The 15,775-nt window shown below is 46.4% G+C and overlaps 1 protein-coding gene across 14 annotated transcripts in view; it reads right to left on the bottom strand.

The window, feature by feature from the left end:
* Positions 1–2,045: 2,045 nt before the first annotated feature.
* TFDP2 (transcription factor Dp-2) overlaps positions 2,046–15,775 on the bottom strand; it is a 163,437-nt gene continuing 149,707 nt past the window's right edge. For all 14 annotated transcript variants that reach the window (XM_053929283.1, XM_045192090.2, XM_024556729.3 and 11 more), the window contains 4 exons: positions 10,994–11,145; positions 7,060–7,226; positions 2,462–2,567; positions 2,046–2,255 (listed from right to left, as the gene is read on the bottom strand). In XM_053929283.1, the coding sequence (XP_053785258.1) occupies positions 2,072–2,255; positions 2,462–2,567; positions 7,060–7,226; positions 10,994–11,145 (609 nt within the window). In that variant the 3' untranslated portion in view covers positions 2,046–2,071. The remainder of the gene's footprint in view (positions 2,256–2,461; positions 2,568–7,059; positions 7,227–10,993; positions 11,146–15,775) is intronic.

Genomic DNA, 15,775 nt, shown 5'->3' with positions numbered 1-15,775 from the left:
CACTACAGCAGCAGCAGGAGGAGAGAACAGAGAAGAGAGAAGAGAAAGAGAAGAGAGCAGTTTCCCAAACACTCTAGCGAGGAGTTCGCTGTTTGGTGGAGCACAGGTTAGGACTGATGCACCTGTTATGGATGCTGATGTACAGGGTAGCACAGGACTTTGAAGACTAAAAGGCTAGCGGTGGCCCTTGGCCTCTCCAGGTGCTTCTGCAAGTAGAGATGAGAAAGGCAGGGCTTAGTAAAGGAGGAGGCAGCCTTTTAAAGGATGGCTGGGAAGGAAGCCGGGTTTGACTGCTTGCAGCTGAAGACCTTCCAGTCAGTGTTTCCTGGAGGCCCATGCGGACCTGCTGCGGCCTCTGCAGTCTCGGGCTCCTTCAACCTGCCCGGCTTAAGACTCAGGGCCCAGTACTCAGGCCAAGACATTATTCTCCAAGCCTCGCCTCCATCTCTCTGCCCCTTGAACACTGAGCCTGCACTATGGCTTATTTATGACAGAATGAGTTTCGTCTCAAAGAAACTTGAGTTAAAGTTGTATATTTTTGTGTATTTGTTTCTATGGCCTACGCAAACCCGGAGGTCAGCTGGCTCGTCACCTCCAGCTCCCGAAGAGCATGGGGCAGAGCTGTGAAAAGGCAGCACGAGGCATCTGCACGCACCCCTGGGGGTTAGAGAAGGGCTGATTTGGGCCGAGCTCGGTGCTGGGCCCACCAGTGCTAGATGCATAAACTAGGGGCAAATCCAAATGATTGCAGACAACGATGTAATTTTCCATTCTTATTCAGTCCTTTTCAAGGCCTCAATGTGAAATTATGTTGGGGTTTGGCCACGGTGGCAGATGTCGCCACACTGCCCGGTTCAGAGGAGCGGTCGCTGTGAACACACCAGTACAGTGTCCCCGGTGGCATCTTTGGCTGTGAACTAACACGCCAGCTACCGCACCACTGTAACAGACCGTCTGGAGAGCTCACCCTGGTTTGGTGGTTTCTGTGAGATGCTATATCAGGTTAGTCTGGAGCACAGTTCACCCAGGAATAAACTCAGCAAGGTCATTTTGATAAGTGAAAATGTATAAAAGGTGACATGTATAGGAAAACATTGCTATTCATGTTCTAGAAATAGACTTTTCTTAAAAGTAATGACATTTGGTTCATTTTCATCAATTGCACACTGGGTGAAATCACACAATTACTGCAGGGAACCATAAGCAAGCAATTCGGTCGAAGGAATTTGTTTCTTTGTTTTAAATGAAAACGCTGTATGAAATGCATAGCTTTGATTCAAACTGTAATATAATTTCCTTCTCTGTAAAACTCCAGATTTAGAATGCTGGCAAAAGGCAGTGCTGGCAAAGTATTTAATGCACGTGGAAATGCTATTCTATTTTGGCTTCCAGAAGTAGCCCTAAAAAATTCTATGCACCAATGCATTGGCTAATAATGATCATTTCAGTTTCACTATAAATTATTCTAAGTGTCACTTAAGTACTTAAGAATTAGCGCTCGCTCCTCTCTAGAAGCCGTCTAAGGCAGCTGATGCGTGAAGCACCTCAACTAGACTTTCCCCTAGTTCAGCAGTTCCACCCACGCGCCCGGGGCCACAGGGTCGCCACCCACACCCGCCACGGCAGAGCCCAGCCCCACTGGGAGCTTCCCGCGCTCACTGTGCCTGGTTAGGGGGAAGGGCGTGGTCAGTGAGGGCGTTCACTGCAGTGGCCGCAGTTCCGGGGAGGGTCACGTGGGTGTGGGGGACTGACGGGTCCCAACCTCATGGGAGATAAATGGGCTTCATTCATGCTGCCCAGTTCTCCCGGGACTGTCCCCGCGGCCACCCCAGAAAGCTTGCTGTGTTGGAGAGGTGGCCGACTGCGCGGTCGCTCGGAGTTGTTGCTCACACTACGTTAACTTTCATCTCAGTCGTGCCAGCCTGCGTGTGAGTCGCTGGTCGTGTTTCCCTAGTTGTCACCGGGCACAGTGCAGACAGAGGCAAGGGCTGAAGCATTCATTTCAAAACAAGAGCTCACACTACAAACACACATGAGCATCAAACATTAAAACGTGGGTTTCGTCCTGTCTTTATTCCGGGGAGGAGGAGTCGTCGTCCTCTTCTTCCTCATCGTCGTCGTTGAACGAGCAGGGGGTCTCGCCTCGGGACTCGGAGCAGTGGGAGGCCGCGCTGCTGGACTGGTGACTGTTGGGGGCGAGGAGCTGCCCGGTTGCTAAGGCCACTTCCGCATCCAAGCACAAACCCTGGTTTACACTAGCGAACAATTAAAAACACACAGCTCGTTAAAGCGGTGCACGATTTCCGGAAGCACAGGAAAGGAGCGCGGGAAAGGCGGCGCCACTGGCGAGCTCTGCCCACGTCTGCGCAGGCGCGTGCAGGCAGCCACCGCGGCCCCGCGCTCAGCGCTGGGAGAGCGGCCAGGCCCCGCAGCGGGCGTTTCTCACCGGGATAGTACGTACCTTGACTGGGACAAGGGGGCCCCAGCGGTCAGGTCTAAATTCGAAACTGACTGGGTGGAGTTCAACAATAGTCCCTGATTTAACCAAGAAGGTCCCGTGGAGATATCTACAGGAAGAAACAAAACAGAAGATGTGGGCTCTGCAGGCTCTGTGGCTGCTGTGGCTACAGTGTGAAGAATGCGGACAAGCGAGGGCAGAAGCCAGCTCTGAAGGGCAGTCAGTCGAGCTTCCCGCCCTGGGAAGAACCCAGATTTTTTCAGCTTGGAAAAAAGAAATTTCTAAAACATAAGAGCAGGGAAAAAAAAAAAAAACCCCACAGGCAAGCAGACTACAGCAAGAAGGAATTCAAATCACACCAACTGCAGACCCCCATTCTCGCTTCTTACACGCGGCCTCCAGGGGGCAGCTCGCTGAGGACGGTGGTCGCTGCACTACCCGGGACACCTGCTGTCCTCACGGCAAGGACGCACCACGCCGGCTGTGCTGACAGCCAGAGCCAGGGCCCGGTGAAGAGAGTCAAGTCGGAAACATCGCAGGTTCGAAGGACACACACATTTTTGGACAAGCTCCCACTGCACCATCTTTTCAAGTGCCCCCCCAGGGAACTCAGTGCCATTAGTCATCAAAGATCTCTTCTCTCTCCTCCTATCTTTTTCTTAGAACTCAGACTAGCCCTTATTTTAAAAGGTCATAAGCGTCACGCTTTTAATGAGGGTGAGACAGGCATTACTGGTTCAGTTCAGCAGGACGTATTTTGGATATATCTTTCCAACTTATTTTATATATATACATCATATTTCCATTTCAACTTGATCAATTCTTATTGTAATTTTACTTGTTTAATATCTCCTTATCTAGAACATGGGCTCAGAGAAGGCAGTGATGGGAACATGTAAGGTCTAAATGCTGCCAAATGAATGAGTACAGTATCTTTCAATAGTGAGTTTACAAAGTAGGAGACCATGTATTTACATCCATCCATCCATCCATCTATCTATCTATCTATCTAAATACATTCCTAAAAAGAAATCCTCTGAACTACATTATAAGATCAAACATATATTCAGAAAACATAATTTGCCAAAATGAGCTTTTATTATATTTAATCAAAATAGTTTTTTAGCCCTGGCTGGTGTAGCTTAGTGGACTGAGCACAGGCCTGCGAACCAAGGCACTGCCGGTTCAACTCCCAGTCAGGGCACACGCCTGGGTTGCAGGCCAGGTCCCCAGTGAGGAGGGTGTGAGAGGCAACCACACACTGATGTTTCACCTCCCTTCTTTCTCCCTCCCTTCCCCTCTTTCTAACAATAAATAAATAAAATCTTAAAAAAAAAAAAAAGGTTTTTAAGCTCTTGCTGGTGTGGCTCAGTGGATTGGGTGCCAGCCTGAGAACCAAGGGGTCACTGGTTCAAGTCTAAGTCAGGGCACATGCCAGGGTTGCGGGCCAGGTCCCAAGTGGGGGTGGGGGATGCAGGAGGCAACCACACATTGATGTTTCTCTCCCTCTCTTTCTCCCTACCTTCCTCTCTCTTTCGAAATAAGTAAATAAAATCTTTAAAACAAAACTTCACATGCCGAGTAATGCTTGGGGTGAGATGAAAGTAACACTAAAACATAACCAATAAAAAAATAGTTTTGTTAATTAAAAAAAAAAAAGATTTTACTTATAGAGAGGGAGAAAGAAAGGGAGAGAACCATCAATTAATTGCTTCTCATATACGTCCCAACCAGGGACTGAACCCGCAAACCAGGCATGTGCCCTGACCGGGAATCAAACTGGGGGCCTTTCGCTTTGTGGGATGATGCCCAACTAACTCAGCCATATCGGTTAGGGCAATCAAAATAGTTTTATTTCACTGCGCAAAAAATACAAAACTATGTGTGTTGGGATTGGAAACTACTATCCAGGCCCTGTCAGACCAAGTGAGAGGCACCCTGTGCAGGAAAAGAGTAAATGTCTCCACTGGTTTAGAATGGCCTTGCGAACCTTTTTCTTCACAGGCTAATGAAGGCAGCTGTACAAAAACTTCAATTCTAAGAACATCCGACTTTAAAAGACATTAAATAACAAATCTGTACACGATAAAATGAAAGCCAGAACCCTGTGCTGAATATTAATGAGCACATATGGACACTGTCAGAGCACCGCTATTTACTCGTTTGTGAGCAGAACACATGAAATTGCCTTCTCAGAATGGCTTTGAAAAGCCCAAGGTTCTTTCCCATTATCACAGAAACCACACCACAGTTCTCACCATCGTATTCAAGAGCCCCTCTGTCCCTCTGAACACTAAAGGCACACGTCTCTTCTTTTGAACTACCCAGAAAGTCTGCACCCCAGGCTGCCAATGAGGTAAAGACCACGGAGCCAAGCCTGCCTCACGGCCCCAGCTTTTACAAAGAGAACAGGCTAAAATAAAGTCGCAGTGATTTATTGAGCGGGCCCTTTCCTCAGGCCCTGCTGGTCTGCCAGTGGGACTGGACTGTTAACAAACCAGCAGGTCCTGCTCTGGGGGAGGGCAGGGAGGAGGGGCCGGTGGGGAGCGCGGTGGGACGTGGGCCGAGGGGCAAGAGGAGGATGATGCCAATTTAAGAACTAAATTCAACAGAAACCAAGTCTCATTCAACAGACACTTGTGTTGTGACCAAAGGGCCATAAAATAAAACAAAATAAAAACTACTTCTTTGTTTATATGGGATGTAACATACCTTAGAACTTATTAAATGCCTGTAAAAAGTGATGTGAAATTCCAGGGGCTGATACTTATAAAGGAGGAAACTGCCCAAAGCAAAGGTGGAAGCACTGTTTCTACATCCAAGTTCCATGTGCAGAATATGCCATAATGTTAGTAATTCAGGACACGCATAGAGATTTCTGAATTAGTGAAAAAAAAATCTGAATCACAGAACATGCGACACATAGTGCTTTCAAGTATACTCGGTATATTCTTATGGTAAAAAGATAAAGAACCCCCAATTTAGAGATGAGCAAAGACCCTGAATAGACATTCTCTAAGGAAGATATACAAATGGGCAAAAAGCACATGAAAACTAGGGAAATACAATTAAAACCACAATGAAATATTACATCTAGGACAGCTATAATAAAAAGGTGGAAAGTAACAAGTGTTTACAAGGATGAGGGACAATGGAGACCCTCACACATTGCTGGTAGGACTGTAAAGCGGCACAACCCCTTCGGAAAATAGTTTGGCAGGTCCTCAGAACGTTAAATATAAAGTTACCACATATGGAATCCATCAATTCCACTCCTAGGTATGTACCCAACAGAACTGAAAACTTACGTTCACACGAATACCTGTACAAGAATATTCACAGTAGCATCATACATAATAGCCAGAAAGTAGAGACAATCCGAATGTCCTCCAGGTACGGACGAGCAAACTGTGGTGTGGCCACCCAACGGCAATGAAAAAGGGATGAAGCGTGGACGAACCTTGGACACACTATGCGAAACAGAAGCGGTCAGTCACGGAGGCCACGCATTGCGGGCATCCGTTTACATGAACCCACAGTGACAGAAAGTACATCAGTGGTTGCCGGAAGCCGGGAGGAAGTCGGGGGGCAGGGAGTCACTGCTAACAAATACGAGATTTCTTCTGGGGGCCGTAAAAATGTTTGAGAGTTGGTGGTGCTGATGGCACAGTCGTGTGAATATACTAGGAACCACTGAATTATTCACTTAAAAACAGTCTATTTTATAGTGTGTTAATTAAATGTCAATTAAAAAAATTATAATACCACTTCAGCATCCACCTGACTGGGGAAATAGGACACGCCCACCCTGCAGGCGAGAGTGTAACTTGGCGAAAACACACAGAACTCCGGGCATCGTCTGGTGCAGCTGGCGACACGCCTGCCTCCACTCCTGGATGTCACTCTTTACCCTGCACAGCATCGCTCAGAGGTGATTGGAGGGACGTTCAAAGTAGCAGTGCTTTTCAATGTTAAGGAAGGGGGACCAAACTGAAGGCTTATCACTGGTACAAGGAACACAGACCTTGTGAAATTTTCACACAATGGAATTCTATGCAGCAGTTAGAATTTATGAATCACAGCCACATTAAATCACGTGGGTGAATCTTAAGAACATAACGCTGAGTAAAAAAAAAATCAAATCACCAAAAAACATATCACTATGATTCCATTTAAGTCAAGGTCAGGGGTAGGCAAAACTAAATACATGTTTCCAGCTTACTCTGTATCTTAAATAAAAGCAAGTGGCGACACCCAAGGAACCCAGGAGCGTGGCTGTGCTGAAAGAAGCAGGAAAGGTTCAGGACTGGGGCGGGCAGACAGTGCACCCCAACTCATTTTCTGTGAGAACCAGAGAAGATTTTAATATATCTCAGGGGTGTCCAACCCGTGGCCTGTGGGCTGCATGCAGCCCAACACAGAATTGTAAATTTACTTAAAACGTTATGAGATTATTTTGTGATTACATGTCACAATGTATTTAATGTGTGGCCCAAGACAGCTCTTCTTCCAGTGTGGCCCAGGGACCCCGAGGGGTTGGACCCCCTGCTGAGGGTCTGACACCGATCAGGGACAGCACACGAAAGCGTTGGCCAACATACCTGTGATGTAGCCTTCTAGAGCCTTCGGCACCAGCGACTTAGCCAGTTTCAGGTCCTCCAGAGAGCACTTGCCTGACTCTAGGCCAAAGGACATCCCCATCCGCTTCAGAACTTCAATGTCGTCATGGATCTCAAAGGTGTTGTCGAAATTGAAAAGATACTCAAACCTGCACGGGGAAACAAAGTTGGCGTGGGGTCTCCCATGGTGCTGGGGGGTTGAAGAGTTTTACACCCCACGTATCACATGGAAGAACGTGGTGTTCAGCTACGGTACTAGAAATGGTCATTTACAGCAATAAGGGTCATTGTGCTGGATTCCGGAGACGACATCTCCAATATGCCACTTTCCTAATTAAAACAACTTTCCTGTGACAGGAAAAAGGAGTCCGTGCACCTTCGCCCTCATTAAGCTATCACAAACTGGAGAAAGGAATTCTGATCTAAATCCAATACTTTCCAAAGCTGTCTACAACTTTGTCACAAAAAAATAAAATATTAAGAAGGCCTTCCAGTTTTATATAACCCTCCTAAGAGCTGGCCTATTAGGATCGAGGAAGAAACGTTTTTGATGCTTACTTCATTATTTTCATGAGTCAAGTGTTAGCTATAGCTAAACAGCTGTTAAGCAATAAATGGAAAACTTTTCACAAACTAGCCAATCCCCAAATCCTGTCTTGAGGGACTAAGGAGTAAAATGTCTTAAGAAAAAAGTGTCACATAGAACACACAGCGTATTTCCAAATGTTCTGAAAAATACCCAATCAGGATGCCCAGCTGCCCAGCACAAGCTTTCAGTAAAGAGGGGGATGAGGGAAGACACAGTCCCTTCTGACTTCTAGGCCAGGCCAAGGCTCTGTCACCCACAGGCCTCAGACTTGCAGGGACAGCAAAGGTGAATATTCTGGGACAGGGAGGGGTTTACAGTGTCATGAAATTCTGTTTTTTAAAAAAGATTTCATTTATTTTTAGAGAGAGGAGGGAAGGGAGGGAGAAAGAAAGAGAAAGATTGACGTGAGAAACACCGATTGATGCCTCTCGCATGAGCCCCACCAGGGGACCGAACCCACAAGGCATGTGCCCCAACTGGGAATTGAACCAGTGACCCTTTGCCCTGTGGGACAACGCCCAACCGAGTCACAATGGTTAGGGCACAAAATTCTATTAAAATCATGTCAGGGTAAAACTTTTTATGCTAGATCTTAGATAAGGGCAAAAATGATAACTTGAAGTAAAAAGCCATATTAAATAATTAAGTCTATACATTTGAATAACACATATACACTAACACATTTTCAGGATAAAAACAAACAAGTAAACAAATATCTGAAGTGAGTGCCTTCCACAGAGATGATTTCAGTCACACATTAAAAGCAGATGGTTCTGGTCCTGGCTGGGTGGCTCAGCTGGTTAGAGCATCATCCCGATAGGCCAAGGTTGCAGGTTTGATCCCTGGTCAGGGCACGTATAAGAAGTCAACCTATAAATGCATAAATAAGTGGAAAAACAAATCAATCTCTCTCTCTCAAAAAAAAAAAAAAAAGCGAAGGGTTTTGTACATTTAATCCTCAGAGTGGGAAAGCTGCCTGGCTGAGTGGGGGGAAAAGATTGCAAAGTAACTGACAGATGAGGCTTTAGGACCTGCCTTGAACAAGCTCCTACAAGCTTCTCAGAGCCTCCCGCCCCCCACACAGGCGGGAAAGAGCGTGAGTCAGTCACCGCAGAGGATGGGAAAGGGAGACCTGACTAGATCCCAGCCAGGGGTGAAGGGAGTCCGCAAAGCCCCGAGGCAAACGGCTCCCAGGTTCCCTGCGACCCCTCTTAGACTTAGAAACTAACCAAAGAAGAGAATTTAACAGTTCCCCACAAAACAAGAGACTAGCTAGAGTACCTAGAATTCTAATAGGTATCTTTTCCCCTGGAAAGTAAGTTAATCATTCTCTAGAATTCTCAGTTTTAATGTTCTTTCAGACAAAGGTTTCTGTAAAGAATTTGCAAGTGCGTGAGTAACCCCACAGACATCTACCGTTTCCTGACTGCGGGGCTGGACCTCTGGGAATACGTCTATAGCTTTTGTAAACCAGCAGCTTAAATAGTGTAATTTTTATTTTTATAAAGGAGGGAATGGGGTCTTTGAGAGGTTAAGAAACTATATATACAGCTAGGGGAAACTATACAGATCTTCCGACTTCATGACCTCAGACAGACAGTCTCCACTATTCCTAATTGTGTCTACAGTCTTAACTATCAAATACTTTTGAAATCCCTGCTCACTGTTTCTCTTCTTCTTTTTCCCTCGGTGACTCCTCATGTAAGTGGCTCAGAAACCCTGCCTGCAGTCCAGATTCGGGAAGCAGTGCCGCCAGGGAAAAGACTGGGAGAAACCCGGGAAAGCGAAGCCCACGGGCGGTGCTGCAGCTGGAAGGAGCCTCAGGTTCTGGCCCTGGAACGGGCCTGGGCTCGGCCTCTGATACTCATGTAATTATCGAGCCCTCCTTTGCTTGCAAATGTATCCCAAAGTGGTTGATATATTATACACTGACCCTTTATAACAGCACTTAACATTTATAAAGTGCTTTCTTGAATCTAACTTTACTGGATTAAATCTCATTTAATCCTCACCACAAGGCTGGGAAGCGATGGAGGCCCTGGTATTGTGCCCGTCTGTTCTTCAGAAAACAGAGCTTTGCAGCAGCTGAACGGGGCTGCACGATGCACACCCGAGCCTGCCTCACTCTGCACCCTCACCCCTCAGCTGTCTCACGACACTGGGCATGGCCTGCAGACCAACGACGTGAGCTATTCTCATGAAGCGTAAAATAAATTACACATTAATTCTGTTTTGAAAACTGCTACCTTTCACTTGCTGTGATGAATAGTACCATCAACCTTAGTTCAAATGCAAAAATACGTTGGAGGGATTGTAAACTGGTGCAGCTACTACTACAGTATGGAGGTTCCTTAAAAAATGGAAAATACAACTCCCGTATGACCCAGCAATTCCACTTCTGGGAATATATGCAGAGGAAACAAAATTACTGTTTTGAAAAGACCTGTGCGCCCCTATGCTCACCGCAGCGTTACTCACAATAGCCAAGGCTGAGAAAATAACCCAAGTGTCCACCAGTGGGTAAATGGATAAAGGAAGTGAGGTATGTATACAGTGACACGTCCCGCCATAAAAAAGGAGAAGGAAACTCTGCCGTTTGTGACACGGTGGATGCACCCGGAAGGTGTTCTGCTGAGTGAGGTAAGTCAGAGAAAATACTGACTGGCCTCCGTCAGGTGTGCGATCTCAAAGAACTGAACTCACAAACACAGAGAATAGACTGCTGGCCGCCAGAGAAGAGGGGGTGGGTGAAGCAGGTGAAGGTGAACAAAAATATTAACTTCCAGGTGCAAGATAAAAAAAAAACGCATCTAGCAGAGAATGCATCAGCCATTAATAAACAGAAGCATACTCCAGTACGACAGAGCAGAACAAAGAAGTAGGTGCTTTAATGCCACACGTCAATCTAAAATACCTGCACAACAAACTCCGACAGTGACTCAGTCACCAGCGAGCCCGCCCTGTGCCAGACCCCCTCGGAGGTCTGCCTCACCGCAGTCACATGCCCGGTTATGCCACATGCGCATCCTGGTCTGGGGCCAGACTGCACCCAGCATGTGGCAGGCAGCACAGTGCCAGGCACAAGGCAGGGGGCTACGGTGGTGGGGGCGGGAGGGAGGGGTGTGGGGCTGGGGGTGCCGGGGTGAGTCCAGTGATGGAGCACACTCCAGAAGCTGCTGGCGCCTCATGTTTGAAAAGGTGTTTCACACGCCCCGAGGAAGCCAGCGTTGGAGGACTCAGATAATGGGGTACACCCTTCTTTGTTTTGCGAATGACAGGAATCTGTTAACCGAAGGCCAGCCTGCCGTCTCCCCGGCTCTCACTCACTTGTCACTGGAGATGCTGCAGTCTATGACTGTCTTCCTGCTCGTGTTGATGATGATAAACGGCAGCTGAATGGTGGAGTTCAGAGCTGGAGGGCCCTGGTTCTGCTGCTCGTTCTGCCGATTCCTCTGCACCAGGTTTTTGAAAGCGATTTGCTGTAATGATCGATGAAAAGAATACACAGTATTTAATGTGAATAAGTGAGTTGGAATTAAAATACAGTTTAATTAGAAAGTTTAAAAGGGCTTGCACCTATAAGTGAATTAAACATTTAAGGAAAATGATTAGAATGGTCTGACTCAATAAATATATTTCAAGAAAGAATATACATTTAAATGGTGCCTAACATCGTTTATGTGAATAACAGGGCCCATGTTTCTGTCACCCATGGAAACGAGGTCGTGCAACTCCGAGAGCCCAGTGGCTCCTGCAGCTCTTCTCAGAGTGACTTGGGGAAGTGACACCAACTGAGCTCACGTTTCCAGTTAGCTAACACGGACTCCCGAGGGCTCAGGGTTAAATGCATCTCATTTTTTCCTAAATCCTCACCCAAGGACACTTTTTCATTGGCTTTAGAGATAGATAGATGGATAGATAGACAGAAAGAAAGAAACACTGATGTGAGAGAAAAACATCGATTGGCTGCCTCCCATACACACCCCTACCGGGGCTCCAATCAACTGAGCCGCACCGGTAAATACATCTTTTAGGTGGTCTCTAGCCCAACGACACGCAAACTTTATAAAGCCACAGAGCCCTGTCTGCCGATGGAGGCTCATGAGACACCCACTTCACGAGACACACAAGAGCAGCGTTACCCTGCTGGCGGCCGTGGGGCCAGGCGTCCTGAGCCCGGCCAGCGGTGTCCTCCTCCACCCCTTAGCATCCTCCACAGGACTAAGGGTCCTTAGGGCACAGTCCGGAATCTGGTCCAACCCTCTCCCCACCTGGTATCTCCCAGATGAGGGAACTGAGGCTTGGCAGTGATAATAAAATATATCAGGGCTTGAACTTTTACAGTGGACCTTGCTGCTGCTTTTAGTTATAACCCTTACTCAAAGGTCAAAGAAACTGATGCCCCTTTATTATTTTTATCTTCACCTGAGGATATGTTTACAGATTTGAGAGAAAGAGGGAGAGAGAGAAGCACTGATGTGAGAAAACAGCAGTTGGTTACCTCCCATACGCGCCCCAACCGGGGAATGAACCACGACCTTCTGAGGCACGAGACAATGTTCCAACAACGGAGCCACCTGGCCAGGTGCCCCACCCCCGCCCCCACAATAAGGCAAATGTGTCCGAGTTCCACAGCTAGAAAGACCTCACACTGTCCAAGTTTTCATCGGCTCATGAGACAGATACTGGTTTAAAGGGCTACTTGTTCCCTTTCACCAGCTGGTCCCGCCTCCCACCCCTCCCCACCCCCCGCCCAGTGCCAGTGAATTTAGGTTATTCTCTGTGTTTTGGCAATCTTATCCTAGGATTGTTTATTTTAGGCTCTGGGTCTTAACTAAAGTTTGATTAGGATTATTATCATCTTAAAATGGCTGGGTGTTAGCTCCCTAGAAAGTGAACATTTACTCTCTTAAAATGCATAAAACAGAAGGGTTACCAACTTACTGTACCCCTGACAGTGTGTCCGAACATCACTATCAAAAAACTACCACTAGCAATACCATTATCAAATATTACTTAGGTCACACTCTGTTATCTTCTGCTGTTATAGAACAAGCTAGTTTATATGCATAGACATTGCTTCATTCATTTAATATTGACAGGAAACAAAGTATTTAAACAGATGGAAAGAATCATCTGTTTAAATACTTCTGCCTAGCTTCTCTGCCCTTCCAGTAGAAGCAGCACCCTGGGAGATACTCCCATACTTCTCCCAGCCTCGTGGCCACAGTACCTCGAGGACTGTGAGGGGTGTGTGTGTGTGGTGGTGGGGGGGGCGGGATATGTGAACAGTGATGAGTCAGAGCGCTTACACGTTTATGGTTCACTGTTTGATATTATGCACACCAAACAGCATCGTGATTCTTCAGGGGAAGGGGAGCAGTAAACACACATTGAATAGAATGTTATTTTGACAGTAAAAACAAACATCCCCTCCCATTTGTTTTGGACTGATTTCCTCATTTGTCGCCCTTTAATTTTCCTTCAGCCTTTTGTTCTTTTCCAGGCTCATTAACATCTGTTTCAGAGGTGGAACAGCTTTAGCTTAGCTGATTGGCCACTCTGGACCAGGCTTAGGAGCTGGAAGAGATCATCACCCGGATATAAGCAGGGTGTCTGGGTTATCGGCAGGTGTTACACACACACCATTCCTCTTCCACGTTATGAAGAACAAAAAGGAGGTGGTGGCATGTAAGTCAACCTTACTCTGCCATGTGATATCAGTGAATTGTGACATTAACTATTAAAAAAAATTAGGCTAGCTTAGCATGGCACATTATTAGTGTTCAGAGACAACTTGTTTAATTTGCTTTATTTCTTTATTCTTGGAAAGAGGGGAAGGGAGGGAGAAAGAGAGGGAGAGAAACATTGATGAACCAGAGCCTCTCTGATCACTTGCCTCTCACACGTCCCAAACAGGGACCCAGCCTGCAACCCAGGCATGTGCCCTGACCAGGAATCGAACTGGTGACCTTTCAGTTTGTGGGATGACGACCAACCCACTGAGCCACACCAGCACGGGCTGTTTTATTTACTTTCTATGACAGCTTCATCAGTGTTCTTCATGAAGGAAAGAAAAATAAACCACTGGGAGGAAAAGTTATATGTCTACCAGAAGAGCAAAAGTAGTTGTTTTCAGTTATACTTTGGGTTTCATTTCCATAGAGAGGCTTGTTTTCATAAATGCTAAGAGCTACATTGCCCAGGGTTGAAATCCTCCATAAATATTTAGTTTGAGACCAAGAGGAACAGAAATTTAGGATGGAAAAATACATATATGAGTGATCTTGCCAAGCACCGTCCTTTCTGATAAACAAATAATTACAAGTATACTGAGAAACAGATTTTAAAAATAGAGGCTAAGCCCTGGCTGAGGAGCTCAGTTGCTTAGAACACTGTCCAGATACACCAAGGCTGCAGGTCTGATCCCTGATCGGGGCACATATAAGAATCAACCAGTGAACACATAAATAAGTGACACATCATAATTAAAGTGCCAAAGGTTAAAGATACAGAGAGAATCTTAAAAGCAGCAAGAGAAAAGCAGTTAGTTACCTACAGGGGAGTTCCCATAAGACTGTCAGCTGATTTCTCAAAAGAAACTTTGCAGGCTAGAAGGGATTGGCAAGGAATATTCAAAATGATGAAAAGTGGGGACCGATACACAAGGTATTATTTGCAATCAAAGGGCAGATAAAGAGCTTCCAAGACAAGAAAAAAACCAAAGGAGTTCATCATCACCAAACCATTATTATGTGATACGTTAAAGGGACTTATGTAAAAGATAAAAAAAGGATGAATAAAATGGCAATAAATACATATGTATCAACAATTGAATCTAAAAAACAAACTAAGCAAACAAGAAGAACAGAGACAGAATCATGGACACGGAGAGCATTTTGATGGGTGCCAGATGACAGGGGAGCCTGGGGGAACAGGTGATGAGGTGAGGGGATTAAAAAGTATAAATAGGTAGTCCTGGCTGGTGTGGCTCAGTGGATTGAGTGCCACCCTGTGAACCAAAGGGTTGCTGGTTCAACTCTCAGTCAGGGCACATGCCTGGGTTGCAGGTCTGGTTCCTGTGGGGGAGGCGGGGCATGAGAGGCAACCACACACTGATGTTTCTGTCCCTCTCTCCCTCCCTTCCCCTCTGTCTAAAAATAAATAAAATCTTTATATTAAAAAAGAAGCACAAATAGGTAGTTACAGAATAGCCATGGGGATATAAAGTACAGTACAGGAAATGGAGAAGCCAAAGGACTTGCATGTATCACCCACGGACATAAGCAATGGTGAGGGGATGGCCTGAAGGACAGGGGGTTGCTGGGTGGAGGGGGTAGAAGGGGGAAAATCAGGACAACTGTAATAGCATAATCAATAAAATATAATTAATAAAAGAAAAAATACATAAATAAGCAGAACACATTGATGTTTCTCTCTTTCCCCCTTCTTTCTCTCTAAAAAACCAATAAATTAAAATAAAATTAAATAAAATGCCCCAAATCAAGCCCCAAAATGTCCACGACCCTTTTGAGGACTTCTGAGGAAGGTTCCGCAGGGTCTCGGAACCATGCGTTAACAGGGGAATGCTGCAGCTAACTGCCAGGACAGGGACGGCAGAGAGGCAGCTCGGGGAAGACGGTGACAGTGTAGGAGCCACAGCACGAGGGCCTGGCAGGGCCCAACAGCTCCACCATGGAGCTCACAGTCCTACAAGAAGGCAAGGCTCTACAAGAAGGAGCTGTACGAATAGGATAAACGGTCAGCTTTCAAGGTCTTTTTTAAAGCTGCAGAGCACTCTCTTCAAACAAAATCTTATTCGGCCATCCGACATGAAAAACGCATCAATGCCTTCTCCAGTGCTAGCTCCTCAGGGAGGTTCCGGGGTCCTCCAGTGTGAAAAGCAGACACAGAACACAGGAAAGAAAGAGAAACGTCCTAGTCAGGGGGGAACACTGTCGCCGGGGCTCCCTCTGTTTGGAAAGTCTCTGTTCTACAGGCGGCTGCTCCTCCGCCCTGGCCCTGCTTCCCTCTCGGATCAGACGCAGAGGGGAGATCTCTGCGAGGGTAAACGGTCCTCTCTTGCCCCTCTGATTCATACGTGAATGT

Source organism: Desmodus rotundus, chromosome 8 (genome assembly GCF_022682495.2).
Source record: "Desmodus rotundus isolate HL8 chromosome 8, HLdesRot8A.1, whole genome shotgun sequence".
Classification (NCBI taxonomy): domain Eukaryota; kingdom Metazoa; phylum Chordata; class Mammalia; order Chiroptera; family Phyllostomidae; genus Desmodus; species Desmodus rotundus.
The sequence above is the reverse complement of the archived record's forward strand: the minus strand, read 5'-3'. Positions and strand labels throughout refer to the sequence as shown.